At 37.0% G+C, this 22438-nt stretch overlaps 3 protein-coding genes across 4 annotated transcripts; 1 reads left to right on the top strand and 2 right to left on the bottom strand.

Annotated features, from left to right (window-relative positions):
* Nucleotides 1–2305: 2305 nt before the first annotated feature.
* On the bottom strand, nt 2306–3814 carry LOC101296461 (nodulation-signaling pathway 2 protein-like). The gene has a single exon (XM_004292635.1). The coding sequence runs from the start codon at nt 3812–3814 to the stop codon at nt 2306–2308; it is 1509 nt and encodes a 502-aa protein (XP_004292683.1).
* Nucleotides 3815–14158: 10344 nt separating this feature from the next.
* On the bottom strand, nt 14159–16411 carry LOC101297687. Of its 2 annotated transcripts, XM_004290795.1 has the most exons (4): nt 16220–16411; nt 15907–15975; nt 15181–15396; nt 14159–14266 (listed from the first exon to the last, which is right to left on the bottom strand). In XM_004290795.1, the coding sequence occupies exons 1-3, from the start codon at nt 16379–16381 to the stop codon at nt 15202–15204; spliced, it is 426 nt and encodes a 141-aa protein (XP_004290843.1). In that variant the 5' UTR covers nt 16382–16411; the 3' UTR covers nt 14159–14266; nt 15181–15201. The 2 variants fall into 2 exon arrangements, with proteins under 2 accessions (XP_004290843.1, XP_004290842.1); XM_004290794.1 differs by lacking the exon at nt 14159–14266 and having other exon boundaries at nt 14988–15396.
* Nucleotides 16412–16487: 76 nt separating this feature from the next.
* On the top strand, nt 16488–18147 carry LOC101298188. Its single transcript, XM_004290796.1, has 3 exons — nt 16488–16579; nt 16718–16805; nt 17682–18147. The coding sequence occupies exons 2-3, from the start codon at nt 16759–16761 to the stop codon at nt 17950–17952; spliced, it is 318 nt and encodes a 105-aa protein (XP_004290844.1). The 5' UTR covers nt 16488–16579; nt 16718–16758; the 3' UTR covers nt 17953–18147.
* The last annotated feature ends 4291 nt before the right edge of the window (nt 18148–22438 follow it).

The following is a 22438-nucleotide window of genomic DNA, read 5'->3' as shown; positions in this document are numbered from 1 at the left end:
GAGAGAGAGAGAACATGGTAACATTGGGCATGTAGCAGGCAGGCAGTTCATTTTGTTTGAACCCTGTTGGGGAACTTTGTCAGTTTTGAAAATTGAGAATAGATATGTGTTGTGAGGTACAAGACAGACTAGAGGAGAAGACTTAGCTATATGCATGAAAGATTTTACTTTGGAACTTCTAGAAGAAGAGATATGTAACTAAACTCAGAAGAAAAGCATATATCAGTAAATATTTAGCTCATGGTTTCTACAAACACAAAACAAAGTACAAAGTGGAAATCTTCCAACTACTTTATGGTGTCGAAATTCGAATTAGAGTGCCCCGAGATGTTGTTCTTAGATTTATAGAGTAAATTGATCGTTGTAGAATTTAAAGAATATGAAGTGGTTAAATATCTCAATAACAAATAACATGTCAAGTTGTCAACTGATCAATTTCTCGTTTAACTTAGGTCTATGTGCTCTTGCACACACAGGTTTTCGGTCTCGCATCTTGCATGAAAGAAGAACGAACCATGCCATTTGAGCTCAGTTACCTTGCAACTTGGTTTGAGTCCTTTGTGGATCTACCATTAAGCATTATATTAGGAATCATTCATTATCAACACTATGATCGGATTGGTTCTCCGAACTCAATGGTTTTCATTATCGTATCACTATTAAGGGGCTTTCCTAAAGGAGGGTTTTCTAAATAAGCATTCTGAGAATCTGATCCATATATAAGGTCAATTCCTATGTTATTTAATTAGCAACTATGCCCTAATTGTAATTGTTAATTTATTAAGGTTGCGGTAGCAAAGGTGTCCGAGGCTCTGAGCAGTTGTCGACAGAACCGGTTTTGGTGACGTCTAATAACATGCTTAAGTATTGTGTTTATATATAATATGGGGGTTCTTAAGTTGGGGAAATAGAGCATCTCAAGCTATTTTTGTCATCTACGAACTTAGATTATGAAACTACAAAACTGAATTCGTTGTTAAATGCATATTCTTAAGAATAAACTTCTGCGTCCCTTAATTAAGGATTTAAGGATGGATTACACATGGAGGAGATGGATATGTGTCAACAACCAACAGCCTGTTCATTGTTTCCAAGTCTGGATTAACTGGGAAACTTGCAACTGAACACTTATATCGATATAGAATTCGAGATACACACAGAATATGATCTGAGCTTGAATTAATTTATTGGGGTTGTTCTGCATATATGTTCAAATCTTTGTCTTTTAAGTTTCAACCCTTTTTCAAGTTTTGACTCGTGATCTTTGATTGCTTTGTGAGCAGGCAAAAAAGATTATACTTCTGGTAATAGTAGAGGCCGGGAATTAGGCGCATCAATGATCAAGAGAAGTCGATCTGGAAGAAGACTGGGAGAAGCTGCTCCCTGTTGGTTTCTTAAAACTCTTCTTCAATCTTGCATCTCCTAATTAAACTCTTCTTAATGCTTACTTATTGTTTAGTACGTTCTTGGTAAAACACTAGTTGTTTTTTGTGTTCTTTTCTCTCTCTATTCCCTTTTACTTTCTTCAACAATTTGTAGGTTGAAGTCCAAATTAAAATTGGAAGTACAAACAAACGAGAGGGTTCTGGTGCTAGTGTGAAAGTGAAAGATCACGAGCTTTATAGTCAATGGTAAAAGTTTAAAAAATGGAATAGGGAAACCATCATGAAGTGATAAATTATGAGAAGGGAAATTTTCTAATGAGCATAGTCGCTAGACATAGAGAATGTTGGTAGTACTTTAGGAGGGAGAAACTTTTGTACGTTCTTTTCAGTGATTGGTCACAAAGACTTATGCACTTCAATTTTTTACCACTCATAGCCGTATAAACAACTAACTAAGATAACATTATCTTCATCATACTCGAGTCATGATGAATTTACTATATATGTTAGTACGTTTGAGTATAAAATGAATGTATAGCTTGCAAAATTTGTACTTGTATTAGCAAAAGTTTTGGAAGCTAGGAAACCTCATCATTAAGTTTTAGATCTCGTCTTCCACCTTCATAAGCTTGGGGTAACTTGATTTATTTATATGCAAACACTCTTGAGACGGATTATTCTCCAGAGAAAGACCATCCTAGTTTTTCTTGAAAACTAAAAGTCCTAAAATAACACAATGAGGTAGACACCACGCCTAAAACAGCTCAACTGCAATGGCTTGAAACGAAATCCAAAAATTGTGTCTGGTTACAATCTTGACCAACTATTGGTTCAAACTCCCCTGATACGTCACAAACTGGAAACCATATTCCTGGAACTTGTAACTAATTGGGAAAATATATATAGGAAACTTGAAGATACTAATTAGCAACATCAGATTCCGGGGGAGAAGTCCAAATGGAAGCTGATAGTAAGGACCTTGATTTCCAACCTAAAACCAACCTATGATATGCCACCTCCTCCACCCTATAACCATCATTGAAAAGACCCAACAAAAGCTTTGCCTGACAATGATTAGCAAAGCTTATTGGCGTTGGCTTAAACCCCTCCGCACTTAACCACTCCCACCAAGAGCAACCTACTTCCCCGTGGGCTCGATAGATACGAGCCAATGACCCGGCAATTCGAGGTCCCAAGAACACTCTCTCAACTAATGCTCGAGCCCGGCTCTGCATTGGAAAGCCGGCCTCGAGAGAGTCATAGACAGCCGAATAGTGATACAATGAGTCCATGAACCGAGCCACGAAGCCTCCATCTCCCGCTGGCCTAACCTCTTCTTCAACCAAGGCTACCAGTCTAGGGTTTAGTGTCTTAGCTCCAGATAAAAAGGAAGCAATCGAATCAGGGGATCGGTAACTGAAGTGTGGAAGGTTTAGCATGCAGTTGATTACCAAGGCCTCGCCCTTAACCAACTTTAGAGCAGAGGGTCGAAATGTCTCGTCCGAATCCAACCTACATTGGTGAAACGAAAACGGTTGACCAATGGAAGTGGCAAACGCCGTCAGACGACGACCGGTCTCCTGGACGGTCCCGATCGACCTCCGGCCGCTGCCGCCTCGCGACAAAGCCGTGATCCTAAGATGTGGGGTAGGTGGGCCATCCTTCCTGGACACCAAGGCCTGCATCAAGGACGCCCATTGGATACCCTCCATGATGTCATAGTCGACTATGTGGACCCTCCTGTCATGGACCACAGCCTCCAAGATGGCCTGATTGGCCGTGAAGTGGCCGAACTTAACATAGGGCGACATGTCCTGTAGTAGCTGAAACGCCGCGATCACGTCCGTGGGGTGGTGGCCGTGGTCGCGGTGGGACCCGTTTCCGATCAAATGCTTGGAGTGGCTGACGCCCCCGGCGCCTTCTAGCAAACCCTGAAGCGCCTCGGTAAAATACGCCGCGAGCCTCTCCATGTTAGTACCGTCAGTTGGGGAGACCAACTCTTTGAGCCGAACCAATATCACACGAGCCAGATCTCGGCTCTTGTTGGCGCCGGTGAGCGCCTCCGCCGCCGCCATCAATAGATGCACCAATCTCAGCCCCTTCGTATCCTCGCTGTTCGATGCCGCGCCTTCGTCCAGCATCGTCACCTCCGTCGACTGCGAAGACGTCGTGGTGTAACACGAGTTTGACGTTTCCTCAACGAGCTCGGACGACAGCGAGTCCCTCTCACCGCCCTCCATCATGGACTCGAAAAGCTCGTGAAAGTCTCCACCGCCGGCGAGGTGGTCAATGGGAGCTAGAGCCTCCCAGTCGACGACGGGAGACCAGTCGTACCACTGGTCAGGGGAAATGGCCGTGTTGGTGGTGCTTGTAGTTTCAGTGCTGCAGCCGGAGAGGTCGACGTCGAGGTCGTCGAGCTCAAGCTCCATAGCTGAGCTTAGCATGAGGAACTCTGTCATGCGGTTTTGGAATTGGCTTAGTAACTTTTGAGGTGTCTTCGGAAATATTATTCAGTAATGGTGGTAGCTACAGAAGGCTGGAGCAAAGAGACAGTGGTGTTTGCAGGAGAAGATTTTATTAAGAGTTAAACCAACTTAGATGGGATCAACTACTGATGATGAGTTGGGTTTTATACACTCCGGATCGTAATCAGACTTCCTTAATTGTGTTTAAAATAAGTTAAACACTTAACAGTTTACACTCAGGCCCCTAGTGTTTTAAGGTATTTGAATGAGGCTAATTATTAGTTTGATTAATTAATTAACTGGGAACTCTTTCTTTCTTTTTCTTCATACGTTCATGCATAGGCTGATAGGCTAGCAGCGTAAACCAGCTTCAGAAAAACCAACCTAGATAAAAAAAATAAACAAGGGATGGAGTTGGAATTATTAATTTGATTAATCAATTCATGAGTAGTTGTTTTGATTTCAAATTGGAATAGGTAACTGCAGAGTACGTTCGAGTCGGCCGGAGATACGTACAACTTCTTTCCCGACCAGTTGCTCCTAGTAAATGTTGAATAGTGAAGTTTAACATTTGCAAAAACATCAATGCATAAGAGTTTATCTATCATATCATATGGTATGACATACCTATTGCAAATGTGTGTAATTATATGATATACTAGAATTTCTTGACGCGTAAATATCTGCAAATGTATGTAATTATATGATATACTAGAATTTTCTGACGCGTAAATATCTTCATTTCCACCTGACTCCTACATGAGCATATATACTTCTCATTGATTGTGTAAGTTGTTCAAGGTTGAGATCGAAGATCAGTAGCAAAATGAGCTCCCAACACCATGGTTAATTAGCTTGTTCCATTTTTAACTCTCTAGTGGTCGCAGTCAGTTTCTTATTATTTTTTAATTATTCTCATTTTCTATTTTTCTTATTCAGTAACTTCTATGTTGTTTCCGTTAGAATAAGTTAGATGCTCTACTAGATAAAAGAAAATTATCATTTTAGTTTCTGATAACAAGGAACATAATTCTTTTATGACCCAAGCATACCAAAAACGTGAAAACGAGTGTGCTCTAGCTAGTATTTCATGTTCTTTCCATTAGTTGTTCTACCAGACAAAATTTCTCATTTTAGTTCTTTCGATATTTAACATAGAAAATTGATTCTTTCATGACCCAAGCATACCAAAAACGTGTACACGAGTGTACTCTAGCTAGTATTATTTTTGGTCAACAGAGTTCAACGAGCTAGTTAGTATTATATGAGAGAAACGAGAACATTTTCTTTTGCTTCAAACTTCGACAACAGTGCGACACATTACAAGGAAGACATAATGCAATCTTGCTTACGAACAATACGGATCTTTACTGCCAGATGCATTTCCAGTCTCTTGCATGTGTAGGTGTTGCCCATTTCGAATTTTCAACGAAGTTGAATAACATAACGCAACTATAAACATAAGAGCAATACTAGATAAACCACATATGTTGACACTTTTATTATATTGCTAATTGATTTGGAATGTGGATGCTCATATTACTTTTCTACAATCACGTATCTACAAACAGATGCATTTTCAAACGAGAGCACTCTAGCTCCAAAGTGATGAATCAAAGTTGGGGAAGTAATGAAAATGATCAATACATTCATGGAAAGAAGTAAATATAAGGGAAAGAACAAGTACTTGATAGCAAACTAAGCTCCCGACATCCAATGACTCTAGTGCAACTATAGGAGAGCGACCACTTAAATTCTCGTAGAAATCATCAAAGTGAAAGCTCCGCTGCTGAAGAGGGGTTTTGGACAAAGCTTTAACCGCATTCATATATACAACAACACACTCGATCTCAAGCAGTAACAGTCGACTACTGTAACACCACCTTTGTCTATGGCATTTACGATTGAGCTATTCCAAAGCCTTCGAAAAATTCTCAAGGTAAGTTTGACTGACCTGCGACACGTCAGTTCCCCTCGCCGGCTTGACCGGCTCTTTTCAACTTACTTATTCATCAGTTTGAGAGGGTCGACTGTGAGATTGAGATGGACGTACGTACGTACTTGGGTTAATGTTGGTTAATTTGGATTAATCAAAGAGATCGAGAGGGAATGAAGCTTGATTAGTGGATCTCTACCCAGTAATAACTTCTCACTTTCATTCACTTTCATTTACCAATTATGCTTTTGAGAATGCCTCGATCTGTGTCTTTGGCTGGGACTTCGGACTTGGATCACACCAAGGGCTTCAATAGTGCAGCATGCTAGGTCATAAGTACGTGATTGGGGGATGAAAATCACTTGCTGCACACAGCGCACATAAGGGGTAGGACTGGGTACCATTGATTCACATCTAAGCTAGATATATATGATTGCCAAACCCATTTTCATGTATTTTGGAAAACCATGCCCCTGCATACATTGCAATTCTTGGATCCTATCGATCGAGAAAATCTATCCTTGGGTTATATATAGTAAAGCCTCAGCATACATTATAATTTATGTGTCACTGGTAACATGATTAATTTTCTGTATAGTTAACCTAAATTGGCACGGAACAACAGCGTATTTGCTTCACAATAATTGATAGTCACCACAAAATAAGACAAAGAGTTGCCCTAGGCTAGGAAATTTTACACGGATGGTTTGTCTCTGAAATTAGCATAGAGCCATAGAGGGGATTTGATCATGATAGCCTCTTTACTAATATTTTAGGGTCAAGGTGCCTTCTCGACGACGTTATATATACCTCAAATTAGAGTCATTAACTTTTCTTTTTAGGGTGAATTTTTTTTCTTTTCCAAGTGTTAGTGATTATCCATAAAGTTGTGTATGTATGTGCAAGGCAGTCACCGATTGATGATAAGAAATATGTGATGGTAACAACGAAATAAGGGAACTTGATCAATTGACAAATTAAGAATTCTAATTTTCGATTTTCTCTTATCTTAAGGAAAGGTAATCAGGTGGCAGATACTCTTGTCAAGATGAGTATGTTGATGTCTGCATTATCTTGTGGGATGAACCTCTCCACTTCATTCAGGGCATGTACCAACGAGATAAGTTCGGTATCCTAAACTTTTGTTTTTATTGATTTGCTTGATAGTGTAGTTTGATGTCTTTTGTTTGGTGTTTTCGGGTACTGACTTTAGTATCATCAAACTTGATTGTAATCTCTTTTTGTTATTAGTAAATTTGAGATAGGAGAGCACTCTGCTCTATCTAGCTCCTGTTAACTAAAAAAAAAATTATTCTAATATATAGACTTGAGGATATGTAATTTAATCTTGTCATGGTGAAAGAAGAAAGTGATCAAGAAAAGGCATGCACTGATTGTCAAAATGAAAAACTGGGTTTGCTCGGCCTAGGTCTGGGAGTTCGTTAATGTTTCCAATCCCCAAGTCCCTCATGAGAATGATAACAGCCGGCCAAATGAAAGTCAACTTGATCGACGGCTAGTATTATAGTAGATGACTGCATCAGCAATATAAATAAATAAGCAAACATCTAAAGTCAGCTGGGCACGCAATCAATCCTTTGACATAGATAGTGACATTTCCAGATGTAGAAAGAAGGATTGGACCAAGTACAAACCTAAATAGGAAACTTGCGAAAGCTTCAGCCTTCAGGCATAAAGAATAGAAATAGAAAGGCCATGACAGCAGAAAATTACGGGGTGAAAAAGAAAATAATAATAATTAATATTCTCTAATTAGGAAGTAGGTGTCATTGATTGGCTACCAATTCTCTAATCTAATCCCGGCCGGCATGTTTCAGAAAGAGAGGCAGGAACAGTTCTCTGAGACGCCAATACCTTCTACTTGGACAGTTGGACGGCAGAGAAAACAGGTCAATGAGATCGATAAATAGTATAACAGTACATTTGGCCGATGACGCAGAGGGCCGAGAGTCTGCTGCCATTGCCCCAAAGGCGAAACCAACCCAAAATCACTCATTAGTTATGCACTTGGAACCGAATCAAGAACATCCGCACCTTCCAAGCTCCCACGGTCCAAATAATGCAACACTAGAGGAAGCTTAACCTATTAAGAACCACGGCGAGATCGCAGAACCATGCGTGGCGAGCGTAACACAACCTATTAAGATTCATTCTGATCAGAACAAGGATATACTACTAGCAATCTAGTGCCCCCCCCCCCACCACACACACAATACCGAAAAAAGAAGACTCATAGTTTAGGTCTACAGCAATACCTTATATTTGAAAGCTCACTCTCCAACTGCTAGAACCCTAGCTTCCCAACATTTTTGAAAAGGTTTTGGAAGGTACCTGGTTAGGAGCAGTGGCGTAGCTAGCTAGGGGGCAAAAGGTTCAATTGAACCCTCTCAAATTTTCAAAAAGAGTAATTAGCCTTCATTTATATTGGATATTAGTGGAAATAAAATATAAATTGACCATTCTTCTCTAATAAATTCTTAATTAGTCTTAAATATTCTTCAACAATAATGAAATGAAATAAAAATTTATACTATTCATATACTTAATACAATACAAATTGTGTTAAGGGTTTTTTACCTTACTAAATCGAAACAACACATTAATGTTTACCATACATGAACATGCATTATCTCTCAAATAAAAGAAAAAGTAACATATTTTTTTCCAATATTTATCGTGCATGAAATTCTAATCTAAACTTTATTTGAGATGATAATGATAGAACAAAAATATTGTTGAAATTAAGTTTGCGTCATTCTTTTAAGCAAAATTGTGTTGTTGCTAAAGAGTGACTGAAAATAATTTAATTTTTTAGTTAATCAAATTTGACCATTCTAAGTGAGATGTCTGGCTACGCCACTGGCTAGGAGGTTCAACCCTACGTTCAGTTATTAAATTGAAAATTAATAATTTAGATATTTGTATAGCGTAAGTTTGTGTTTTAATGTATCAGTAATATAGTCTAGTAGCTAGTACTGTGTAAGATTAACAGTATGGTATAAGTTGGTATTATATTTGAACCGAAAAGATAACCTAGCTTGTGTGTGAGAAATGTTCATCCATATGATTTCTGCTATGCAAATTGCAATGCAACTTGGTTTTATGATTCGTTTTTTAGTTTCTTTTCTTCTTCTATATAAATTGATCAGCCAATAATACGTACTTTCACAAACGTACATGTTACAGATTTAATATGAAGAACGGGATTGCATAGGTGACGAGAGCAACGTTGTAAAGCCAGATACATTAATCCAAGTCAAAAGCACCTCTATTATTGGCCACGTCCCACAAAATTTGGTTGTATACGGAATTATCTACTGGCTTACAACTTAATTGATGATGTCAACTCAACTCCCGTAATTAAAAACATTCAGAATATAATATGCACCCGAACATGCTTAGCAATTAGAGATTAAGAAACGGAGATTCTCCGTTGGTTTACCAATGGCATAAGATTCCCCGTTCATTATATTGCTTTAGGTACACCGGTAGTACATGTGTGCCATCTAATTGTTGGTTCTTTTCACACAGAGGTGGCAAAATTTGATTAATTGGGACACTACCCTCTCGTTCTACGTCAACCTTTGAGGACTCCCTCTCTTTTTTTTAGGACCTTTGAGCGCTCTTATTCTTCATATGTTTCTAGTTTTTCATATGCTCGATCTTATTGTGTGTTCCCTTATACATTTACGGCATTAAAAGTAAACAGAAGGGACTGATTAAGTGAGAACTAATTTTTAACAGTTTAACAGACTATGCATGGTCTTCTAATATCAGTCTGATATTCATAGGCATATGCTTCTATGTATTTTACATAAAATGAAAATCTCTTAAACAGATATTACAAGATAAATAGACCTGATATTTGGTCATTTGGAGAATGTAAAGGTATTTGGTCATTTGGAGAATGTAAAGGAAATCAATGGGTAAGTTTCATTTTATACAACAGTTTCTTATGTTTTGAGATATAGCAGGGTCGGAGATTAAAATTAGATATATGGGAGTATAGAATCCTGAGGAGAGGTTCTTAATCCTAATTTATACGGTTTTTGATTCCTTTTCCTGGTCGGTGAGGAACTTTTTTGCTAGTGTGTACATGTATGTTACAGTTGAGATCGAGAATCAAGATCTTGTTACAGACCAATCGATCCACAGCGAGCCAGCTCAAATACAGATAACATATAATTAACCATGATTAAGTTGTGATTAAGCTAATCACGGGTGATGATATATTTATATATATATATATATATATATATCTATATATATATTCAATGATGGAATTAGGCTCTATATAGTGAGTCAGATTAGGGTACTGCAGATCATAAGCGCAAGCTGGTGGGATTAAACTACAATACAACATTCGGGAACTTCAACTTGTTTTACTCCTTGTCTGTATTTTTCCTATTTAATTCCTTAACCAATAGAAAGACGTGCTTTGTAATACACTAATACTAATTAACGGGTTAAACTGGTACCATGACAAAGTTGTTAATTTCCTCATATATGCTTGGTCTCGATCTGTTAGTTTATAGTTGAAAATTGCAATTACTGATTACAATGTGGGGTTCCGTTTGTTTTGGACATATAGTTTATAGTAGCATACATTAACAAGAGTAACAACATAATTACAAAAACTTGACCCGCTAACGTGCGCTTCTACATCTTTTTAATTAGATCGAGTTAGTATTATTGAAACCCTAGTTAAAACTTGCTGACCTCATCCGTGATAGGATGCATCCCCAGAAGAGGAAGAAGCTGGAGTATGTGGATATGGCACGTACTATAGTAATTTGATGGGCTAACTATCAATAATACCTAAATTAAATAGTTTGTTTTAGTTAATGATGAAAGAACAAGTGGTATCACTAGCTAATTGTATATTTGGCCGGCTCACCACCTTCTTCTTCCAATTTAATAAAAATCTAATGGCAACAAATTCAATATATAATATCTAGACTCACAAATTTTGCTCATTTAAAGTCCAATTTAGTGATGGTGAGGTCAAGGACTAGACAAAAATTGAGTTACCGAACCCTACTTCTATGCTCTTATCAAGGTAGTTCATCCATTTTGTGGGATAGTTGCGAACAACCAGCTCCTAGCCATCACAAATTTAACTAATATATATCATATCCAGAGTGCATGGCCAAACTGAATTGAAAAGAATGCGCGATATTTCTTCTTCTTTAATTTACAGATCAACTGGCCTTGAATTAGTAGGGAAGCAAATGCTAGCTGCAGCTGACTTATAGCGAGTACTGGGTTCAAAAATCCACCTCCTTCATATTCCGCAGTCTACTGCTGTCTCATCAGCTCCCCCATGAGGGCTTCTTGTTCATGTTTCTTTTGCTTTGCTTCTGTATTGCAACATTTACCGTAAAAACAAAACATAGGAAAAAATTAAAACGAAGCGAATATGAAATGTTCACCATATTTTTGCCCGATTGTTAAAGACAAACTTTGTGATGGTTTCATGGTTTGATTTTTGAAGTTAACAATACTTATCTTGGTATTTTCATTATGACATTACGTTAAGGTATCAGCTGCTTTTTTCTGTATGCATCACAAGTCGTGGTTTTGGAAAAACCCTAACCATGCATGCCACGTCCTGCAATATCCCTTAGACGATATACAAAAAGTGTTTCGGTTGATAGGAAAAACTAATTAATATGCACAGTCTGATGATGAGCATCCATCCATTAGATATTATATATCTAGCTATGTAGTAATAAGACTTTTGAAGTTGGAAAGAAATCCCAAAGCATACGATCATATCGTATGTTTTGGGATTTCGTTGGAGACGAGTTGTATGTTTTGGGATTTCGTTGGAGACGAGTACAAATCGTCTATTGTGGAGACGAGTACACTCTCTATTAGGTATTTTTAAAACCTTATATAATGTACTCGTCGCCACAGCAAGTCTTTCTGTCTCTGAAATGGCTAGCTTGACTGCTTGATCTAGGGGTTGATATAGATAAGATATTAACGATTCATAATCCAATTCAATGCTTACTTAGTTGAAAATTAAATATTAATCAAGTCACTAATCCCATGCAGCTGGGTCTTAAACATATAGTATGTTAGGTATCCAACAGCTCTGTATACCTAACATATATATTTACCAAGCGAGAGATGTGATTCTTAGTCTGCTGCAAAATTTGAATTGCAGAAACGAGAGAGATTCCCTTCTCTAAAATAGCTGCATTAGATTCCGGTCCAAAGTTGACAACGTGAAAATCGTGAAATTACTCTACTGGAAGCACACCAGCAAATAGCAGCATGCATTGCCTGTAAAATTGTTAATGCAAGGGTTTCAGTGCCTCACAATACCAACCATCTTCCTATACATGGGGCGACCTGATGAACTAGAACCAACACGGTCCAAGTTCTTAAGATGTATAGGATTTATGGTTATTATCAAAACTAAGGGAAATTGGATTAAGAATCTCACATGCATATCTAAGCCAAAATATATATAGCTAGGTGCACATAAGCAGCTGGGTGCTTGATCACTGTACTGTATAAACAAATTTTTATTTATTTGGTATAAATATTTCATAAAATGCTCTGTTGCGCATAACATCTTATAATTTAGTTGGAAGACAAAATGTAGTATAGAATAAATCCAGATATTACACACTGCAACTGCATCATGTAGTGATAAACATTAACACTGTGATATTTATACAGTTGCACTTGTCAAAAACTGAAAAAGAAGAAACGTTTAAACTTTAAACAATTCTTCCTCCTAAAACAAGGAGATCACAATTTCTACTTATGCTTTCAAGCTCTGCATTTTATTAGGCTAAAGTAAAAAAAAAACTAGCACGGTGCATTTCTTTTCCTTCTGATATATTTTTTGGGATCTCAATTTATCCGCATATATTGGATGTTATTAAACTTGTTAAAGGATGGCAGATATGTCACTTTTTTTTAATTTCTGGAAGTGATAATCTAGTGTTGCAACAAATATAAAAGGATTTATAAATGACTAAATCAGAGATGACAAATCATGGCAACATTCTGTGGTTGTTGGACGGAATACGAAAGATGACAATATGGAACTCGGCAACTCCCACTCCTTTGTTTTTCTCATCGTCTTTGCCATCAGATACTTTGCTCTGAAACTAACGAATTAATTAAATTCAACTACTGAAGTAAGAAAGCTAAAATATCTTTTCCTTTTGTACTTGTTAAAGGTATAAATAATCATACGAAATCTCTTATCAGTTTAATAAGGTATGAGCAAGAACATAAGAGGTCGGCAGTACAATTTCTGTGGTAGATTAAACTGTTGGAACTGAAAGCAATGGCTCTACTGTACCATCTTGACTTCTTATGCTAAAAACATAGCTCCAAAGTCGGGGTTCTAACTCTAGAAAATCCTTTTTAAAATGACTAGTAAGCCTACAAATTTTAAAATGACTAGTAAGCCTACAAATTAACTTGGCAACCACCCCACTAAAATGATGCCTATTGTGAGTCGCTGAGTCTAGTAAACCTACAAATCTAGTAAACCTTTGGGAAATTTCATAATGTAGGTAACTTGCTGTTATTTGCAAGTGGTAGTTAACCAAAACCAAAATCACTTTGGCTTATAGTGTCTTTCAACTTTCAGCAGTATATGAAGATGAGCAGGACATCTCAACAGCATGATGATGTTTATGGCAATCTTGCCAATATTATATCTCAAAGATGAACTTGCTGGTCCTATATTAGACACCTAGTCGTAGAACAATTTTAGCTCCTGAACTGAGACCAAGTACTAATGTCAATTAAAATACATGAGGCATGTAGAGCTAGGTAGCCAAGGTTAGGAATAAGCATCACCAAGTCTAAGGACTAGGAGAGTGTGTGTATCCTCCACGTGGAGAGCGAGCTTTAGTTCCACGACTTGCCCGGCTTCTTGTGTTCAAGACTAGGACTATATCAATGGACATGAACAAGAGTAAACGAAAGCTTGAGTTTGAGAGGCAGTGATGTTACAGCTTCAGAGTTCAGATACATTAACTAAATAACAACTGATGAGGTAGTGACGGGGTGTGATGGGTACCAAATTGTATTATTTGGCGAGAATCATGTAGTTGTTTATGTTGTTAGATTTTAAATTAGTTTCTAAGAGTTTCGAAAGCCAGCAATTTGGGAGTTCTCTAGGGGACAAAGGATAGTGACCTTATTATTTAAGTACATGCAAACTATTCCACTTTGATTACAGACGCAAATGGAGGGTTGTTGATAGTGTTGTCTTCTTCATCTGGTGACGCCATGGCTATTGGAACTGAGTGAACCAACCAGGATATTCATCTCACCCTCCATTCAGGTGAATTTTCCTTAAAGAAACAAGCTTCCATACTTAAAAAAGATTCCAACTCCTAAGCTGGCGCCCTAGCTGGGTAGCAGTGTCCCTTACCCCAGCTGGGTTGGCGCCCCATGATCCAGGTAAATACCATCCTGATCTGATGATACAAGAAGCATGCATATGATCACCTTAGATAAGAGCTAACTTATAAATGATATGTCATCATATCTATCAAATACATTATTTTGGTAAATTACCTATATGTGGACCTGTGGTGGGCGGGTTTTTATTCTAGATCCAAAATATCCTATCCTATACAGGTTGGATTTTGATTGGAGAACTCCTAGATTTGGGATAAAATATAAACCTCATTGAGAATGTCAAAGTGGACTAGAGTCACCTTGTAAAAGCCCACGATAGTACTGCAAAAAGAAATTTAGCTTATGGGTTTTAGCTTTAAGCTAGGAAACAGATATTTGATATGAGAAGGAGATGCCATGACTCAATAACCCATATTAGCGTATGTGCTTTAAAGACCCAGAAAATAAAACAATAGCTATCTAGGTTATCAATTGATTGCATCAATTTTCTATGTTAATGAGGCCATGAATCCTCTATCCTACTAAATCGTAAGGAAACATTCTAAAAGAGATGCCCTATTTAACAGGTTTCTCTGTGTAAAACAATCTTAAACTGTAGAAACGAGGCTCAGTTCTACAAGTCATTCAAGACAGAGGGCTCTGTTAATTATTTCACAAAAAGTGTATCTTTCAATATCACAACACTAGTTCACTAATTTAAATAATCAAAATCTCATTTTTCTGTACAAAGACTAGACTTAAATCATATTTGTTCCTGTTGATGTTGCATTTAGCCTCTTTAGATCGAAAGGGTATTTTAAACAATTAATCAGGAAAAGCAGCTCAGACTCATGCTACAATGAATTTTGTCTTGTAAATATCTTTTACATTATATTAACAAAAATAAGGAATGTCAATATCTAATACTGAAGGGAGCATCACAATTCCTAAGAGTTGGTAATTTTCACTTCTCCTCTGAATCATAACTAACCTGTTCAGGATGAAACACAGATCAGTTGCCATTTTGATTGCCAATAAGTGAACCCTCTTTTTCATTAAGTGAGGCATGGACAATCCTTGCTGCTGCTATGGCAGAATCCGCCCTCTTGATAACTCTCTCAAGATCTCCAACCTTCTCTGACAACAACGTGACATTTGAGTTGGTTGTCTGAACTAACTTGTTTGCAGTTTCCAGAGCACCGCACAGCTGCAATAAAGACAATCAGAGTCTATACAATATATTCAGAAGCCTCAGTGTTTGTGAATTCTTACCCTACACACCACTGTACAATTTTACTAAATACTCTTCACAAATGAAAAATGATAAAAATCTCTGATAGTTTCCAAAACATGTCCATTGTATTCATCACTCCGCTGTATCTCAAATGGATAATCACAACTATAAACAATCAATCATTGTCAAGGAAATCTTATGAAATTTAAACAAAATTTTCTCAACCAAGCAATCAACAAGACACAATAGTGATAACTTCTATAGAAAAAATATGGACCTGCCATCCAACAAGTCCATGGAATTAATTGCATCAAGTAAAGCAGCACTTCAATAACAGATTGACAATGTGAGAGCCTCAAATATTCAGACGCAGAGATGCATTTGCAACAATGTGAGTTCTGAGAGTGGGGTGCACTAATCATCCCAGTCAGGATCAATATGTAAAATATATCATTCATATCCTAAAAAAAGATAACTCATCACCTTCAAAGTAAGACCTGCCCATGAGTGGTCAGTACAGGCAAGCGCCTCATTCAGCTGCTCATAGTTCTCCTGGACACAAAAATAACAAATGGAGCAAAACAATGTGAGCCAATTACCCAAAGGACAAACCTTTACAACAAATTCATACAATGCACACATTTTACATAATGAAAACAAATTCCCATATAACTATTCTGCAACTCTAAGTCCAAATTACTTCCCTTTTTGCTAATGGGTACTCAATTTCCAAACACAACATTGTAATCATGATTCACAGAAATAAGAACCAATGGGGAATGAGATTGCAGAAAACCTGGAACAACTTGGTAAGCTCTGGGTTCTGAGTTGGGCTGGAAATAGCAGGAGAAGAAGCCGAGGGCTCATGCTGTTGCGGTGGAGTTGAAGCATCTGATTCCCCCACGTCGCTCAGCAGATCGCCTATGCACAGAAGCGGTCCTCCCACACCTTTCATCATCCCTCTCCTCTTTCACTTTTGCTTTCTCTTCCCCAGAAAAAGAAAAGGCACCCATATATAATATGGGCTTTTTTATATTAAATAACCGACCCGACCCGACCCGACCGGGAGAATGAGAGTAAGGAGAGTTTCAGGGCACCGAAATCAAAGTCTTACTCTTTTCGAGTGTGGAGCTCTTCTCGCCGTGTCTCCGATCAGGTGAGCATCTTTTTCCGACCATATTGGGTTTTGTTGATTTGAATTGGTCTATATCTTAATTTTGAGAAATTTCCCAGAATCAAAAACTAAGCTTGGTGTGATGTAAATGGTTTGTGTGTATCAAAATTGGGGAAACAGGGTTGAAGTGGATTGCAAGTACTGGAGCTTAGTTTAGAGGAATGGGGAGCCAGGAGGTTAAGCAGCTTGAGGATTGCACTGTTGCCAAGTGAGTTTAATTTTTTCTTGCCATGTTATTGTTAATGTGTTTTGGATTTAGAGTTTGGGAAATTGAGAACAGCAGTTACTGCACTGATTTTGAAATGCTTGCCATTCTTTAGTGTACTCAATTCTGGTTCTTAGGAAATTGTATTGAATGAGAGAAGGGTGTGAAAGAATGAGTCTTAGTTGTAGTTTCAGACACTCTTTAACCTCTGCATAAGTGTTCCACAGATTAGTCGTTGTAATGTTGTGCATATTGGTGGGCGGTTGTCGAAAAGAATGTCATAGAAAATGAAGTTTTGAGAGAGTTAAACAAACTTTTCTGGACCTCGGAGCTCACAGATTGATCGATATTTTGTAAACTGTTGTTATGAACCGGAACTTGGATACTTGTAGATCAGGCAGAAATCGTTTTGTGATATTTATAGCTGGGAAGATTTAGACTAATCTACTGAAACTTGTTCAAGCATTCTAAACTGTTTTGGCAAATGCGCGCATCAATATCCTGAGTCTTTGGATTCCATGTCCATAGCTAATGTGCTTTCTTTGGTTACACGGTTACATCTTTTTATTATCTCAAGGAGATTGGTGCTTCTGATCTTCTCACTGATCCCTGATTTTTCATGAAACATGTTAAGTCTTGCCTACATTTATGACTATAGATACTGAATTAGCTTTATGGACTAATACATTCTGAATATTATTTGACTTAATCAGTACACCAATTAGCTTCAACTCAGCAAGTTAAGTTCATTATACAAGACGCACTAGCTATGATGCTCTGTTTGGGATCATATATAGAATCTTACAATCTTTGCCATATTTAGTATATCCTGTTTTACTCTTACCAATGTAAGTTTTATTGAACATGATTCATCTGCAGCGCATTGGGTACTTGGGTATTCTCAGTAGCAGGGGCTTTGCTAGCAATTCCGGTGGGGATAAAAAGGAAATCTTTAGGGCCACTTGTGTTCTTTGGCACAACTGGTACCATGCTTGATATCATTATGGGGATCACTCAGTGTGAAAGAGAACATGCCGAACGCCAAGCAAAGCTATCAGAAGCACAAAACTCTGCAACCAATGCTTCTTTATCTGAGACCGGAGCCGAGTATCCGTCTTTTTCCGAAACCGGAGCTGAGTCTTCGACTTGACAATATGGAGCAATATGCAACATGTTTCAATTACTCTCGGATTTTGCTGTAAAAACTGAATACTCTTTTCTCAATGACCTGTGGTTTTAATTCTGCCTTCACTTTTACTTGAGTTAATAATCACACAATAGTAACTTCAATTCATTTGATGATTTTGATCTTTCTTGCATCTAATTACCAAGAGTTCATTCCAAGCAGAGATTTATGCTGCCTTTGTCTTCAGTTCTGTAACTCTCAAAGCAACTTTGCTGATGACATGTTTTTAGCCCAGGTTGTTGCCCAGGTTGTTTTCCAATTCGTTCAAGTTTTTAAAAAAATCTTAGCCTACCACTGTGAACGACCAAGTCGTAGCCCTGAGTTGTGCTTCAATTTATTTTAACAAATTTTCAGACTCTCTGCCAAAGAACAACCATCCGTACATGTTTTTCAAATTAGTTCAAGTAACGTCTCATTATCGAGCTAAAAACAATGATGGTGTACACAAATTAGTAAAACCATCCTTGAAGATTGCAATGCCAACAATCCCCGAAGTAGGAAGGAAACCCTGTCCAGCTAGACTTCATAGACGAAGTCTGTAGGACTGTAGTTTGATGTAGCCAGAATGCTCAAAACAAAAGAGAGTAAAAAGCTGTAAGGTACTTCTTGCCAGACGATGAGCAATTGTGTACAATAAGAAAATGACGTGGAGCAAAAGGCTTATACTCATCCAACAGATGACCTTCATTATTCAAATGAGTCAAATCAACACTTTGATCATGCAGGGTGTTTATAACATTTAAAGCCTCACCTTTAATCTCCAACTGAGAAAAATCATCTATAAGTTGTTGGCCAACGTTGTTTGCCAATTATATATCTATCTCATGGATACATTTTACAGTGACTTAAGAAACATTTCGAAGGAAACCAAGGAATATATTGTGAAGAAGAAGTAAATCCAGGGACCCTGGTATATAATACAACGCATACATATAGACATATCATAGTTGATGTGGTGGATTGAACAATTCAGACATATCGTCTGCTCCTTGCTGTGAAGGAGGAAAAGATACATCATCTCCTGCCAATTATAATAATTTCATCAGTTATCAGTTTTTTTTTACTTTTACAGAAACATGCGTGGAAAATAAATACGTATTTACTTGTTTATAATAAAATATGAGCGGAGAACATCACACACATAATTTCATGATTTCATCAGTAATCAATCTTCGATGTTGTACTTATTACTGGCTTCACGAAAAACATTAATAAATAAACTAATTATGTTTACTTGTCAAGTGCATGACTATACTTATAATTAGCAAAATTAGATATATTTACTCGACGAAACCAAATTTTTAGGCTAGTACCTGTCGGATGCAATTGATTCCACTGTAACAAGTTGACATTAGTCCCTTGTTTGATTTCAAGAGATTGTTGTTGCACTGGCGGCAATACTGATCTACTATTGTTATTTCCGCTCTCAAATTTATTTGGAGTAACAGTTGTAGTTGGTTGGAGCACTTGATCATCACTGCAAGCACAAAATTTACCAAATTAGACAAATCATTGAATTAATTATAAATAAAGTTTTGGTGTCCTATTATGTATCATCCATCAATCACCTGAGAGGAAGCAAGTCATTTGCACTCAAGAAATTTAGAATCTCAACTTCAGAATCCAAATAAGTGGGTTGAGTAGTACAACTTCCTGGTGAAACTACAGGTTCATCTACATTTGGAGGAAAATGAACCTATTTATAAACACAATAAAACATATCAAATTTTCGTAAGTTTAGAATTAGACATGTCTCTTTGTAATTAATTAGCAAAAGTTTATGTCAATGACTTGTGGTTGTACTACTTTAGTAGAAGAAATATCAAATGCCTCTAGAGCTTTCTGTTTAACATAAGTTCGTGAAAATTAGACTTGATCACATCAAAGACGGTTAATATACATATTTATATTGATTAAATATACCTTGCGCATATGTAGACGATTAAGAGTTTTCTTGAGAATCTGCTCATGCATCTCAACCTCAGGCAGTGTTGTGATCTTAGAGAGATCACCTCAAATATTCTATCCATAATTAATAAGTAAAATGTATAAAATTATTAAGTAAAATGTATAAAATTATTGATACATTTATAAATTATATTTGATCTTATAACTAAGTAGTAGGAAACGAAGCACTTAATACACCTGAGTCGATTTTTCACTTCTTCCATCTGAGACTTGCATTTTAGGATTTCTTGTTGAATCTCCTGTCATTGATAAGTAGTTACAACCAACACACGCACAAATGTTCATACGAACTCTTTGCACAAAGAATTCAACCAACTCCAATATACGCTGTTTCAACAAAAGCAACAAAAAAGAATAAGCTTTTAAATTCAAGTGATTGAAGTAAACATAAAATATATACCTTCACATGTTCAGAATCTCCACTCACTGGGCTGTAGTGACAACATGTTATTAGAATATTAACACTAAATAAAGAGTTATTACTACAACAAGATAGTAATGGGCAGTTCAAAAAAAGCATCAAATTTATAAAATTATGATATGATATTAAGAAAATAGAACCAATACTTGATTGTCTGAAACATTTTATCGATGTTTAGCTTTTTGAAAATGCTGCGAAGAAACTGAACATATTTTTTTACTACAATACAATCAAAATACATATATGTGACTTTGAGTAATTAATGCTTACCTCTTCATTATGAAGACTTTGATATAATTGGGTGGAAAATATGCATCACAACATCAAGGTAAAAATTAGTCACATATATGTTATATCATAATCTAGGATTTAACAAATAATGACTTACCATCCTCGCTCGTGTCTTAAAAAGTTAACATATCGTGTTAAAATGTCTTCAATACTTTAAAACAAAGAAAAACAATTATAGCTAACAAAGATGATAAACTCAAGAAACTAATAAATATAAACTTAGTAAGAGTATAATAATGTTAGCTAGATTGTAACATCTTTTATTACCGGAGAAGAGACTGAGTCTCCCGGTTGGAGAAAACATGACGAGAGCTACATCGACATCACAAAGAACTGACAATTCAAAAACTTTCTTGATAAGTCTGTTTCTTCTCTTTAAGAATGTGACTTGTCTGTTAGCGGCATTCTCAAGTCTCTTAATCTGAAGTTTTACTCTCCCTATTTTATTTCTTTATAGATTTCATTCACACATGTGTTTCTGACCCTTTTAGATTATACTTCAGTAAACTGTCACTTTGAACAAAAATAGTAAGTTATAATAAATAAAACTAACAAAACTTTCACATTTGAGCATAACTCAAAATAATTAGTAAGTTATGAATTTTTTTTTTTACGAGAGAACGAGAACTTTTTATAGATGATCAATCATTTAAGAGTAGTGGCAGCACTACTGATACAATCTGGGGTATCCCCAAACCAACGAATATTCAACTGAGAACCTAGAGCTAACTTTGCAGCCTTGTGCGCCAAGGTGTTGCTCTTCCTGTAGACATGACGAAGAGAGGAACCCGGAAGTGCAGCCAACAACTGTCGAACATCATCCAAAACTATCTCATAACCTGAATTATCATCCTTACCATCTTTACATCATTCACATAGTAAGTTATGAATTATCCCATAGTAAGTTATGAATTATTAAAAGAATGAAAATAAAAAACAAATACATATCTTACATTCGAGTATATATAGAGACTAAATATGCAATCAGTGTTAGTAACGTAAAACTTAAATAACGAATAACGTATAAACTGAAACTGCTGAGGAAATACAGATGAATGTATCAGATAATATCAATCTAAACAAGAATAGATGAATACTTTAATCTGAAACTTTTAAACAAATCAAGAGATATAAAGAACAGAACTAACTCTGCACGTTGAAACGTTGAATCAGCTTGAAAATCAAAACCCAGAATATAGAGAAAACACAACCAACTCTTCATACTCAACCAACTTGATGACAATACTTACCAAAGACGTCTCCGTTATGATGGCCCAGGTCTAAAGGAGGTGAATGATAAAAGTGAGGCACGGTACTTTTTGTACTTGGCTAGGGCTTCTTTGGTATATGATTATATGAAGGCCGGATACGAACCTCGCCCGTCTGTTCTATACTTCTTATCCGATTCCAAGAGACGGACTGAGGCGAAGACGGGACGTTTGTGGGTCCCATATAGCACATAGAGTGCCACTTACGGTTGCGGGTTTTGCGTAAATGACGAGGAGTATATCTGCCACCAACACTGAGAAAAGCTACGTGTCGCTTGGCTTTTGTTCGGTTCACATCGTTCATGTCGTTTATGCACTAATTCTCACACCGTCGTAATCGTATTCGAAGCGGTTCATTTATGTTGTTCCGGCAGAGGACCTACACGACGGTGGTTCTGAAACCTTGTCTTCCTTTTAGTAGTGGTAGAGCTCTTGGTTTCTTATATATCAAATATTCAAATGAGATGAACACCATATCTTATCGGCGATAATATCTCCGGCT

The sequence above is a fragment of the Fragaria vesca genome, linkage group LG2, assembly GCF_000184155.1.
Source record: "Fragaria vesca subsp. vesca linkage group LG2, FraVesHawaii_1.0, whole genome shotgun sequence".
In the NCBI taxonomy this organism is placed as follows: domain Eukaryota; kingdom Viridiplantae; phylum Streptophyta; class Magnoliopsida; order Rosales; family Rosaceae; genus Fragaria; species Fragaria vesca.
The sequence above is the reverse complement of the archived record's forward strand: the minus strand, read 5'-3'. Positions and strand labels throughout refer to the sequence as shown.

Bases quoted from the DNA above. Each gene is read 5' to 3' on its own strand.
- LOC101296461 (XM_004292635.1), bottom strand. From the start codon at position 3,814: ATGGAGCTTGAGCTCGACGACCTCGACGTCGACCTCTCCGGCTGCAGC.
- LOC101298188 (XM_004290796.1), top strand. From the start codon at position 16,759: ATGGGGAGCCAGGAGGTTAAGCAGCTTGAGGATTGCACTGTTGCCAA. The intron at 16,806-17,681 runs GTGAGTTTAATT...ATTCATCTGCAG, and splicing joins GAGGATTGCACTGTTGCCAA to CGCATTGGGTACTTGGGTAT.
- LOC101297687 (XM_004290795.1), bottom strand. From the start codon at position 16,381: ATGATGAAAGGTGTGGGAGGACCGCTTCTGTGCATAGGCGATCTGCTG. The intron at 15,976-16,219 runs GTTTTCTGCAAT...TTTTGTGTCCAG, and splicing joins AGCTTACCAAGTTGTTCCAG to GAGAACTATGAGCAGCTGAA. The intron at 15,397-15,906 runs GTGATGAGTTAT...TCTTTATTGCAG, and splicing joins GGGCAGGTCTTACTTTGAAG to CTGTGCGGTGCTCTGGAAAC.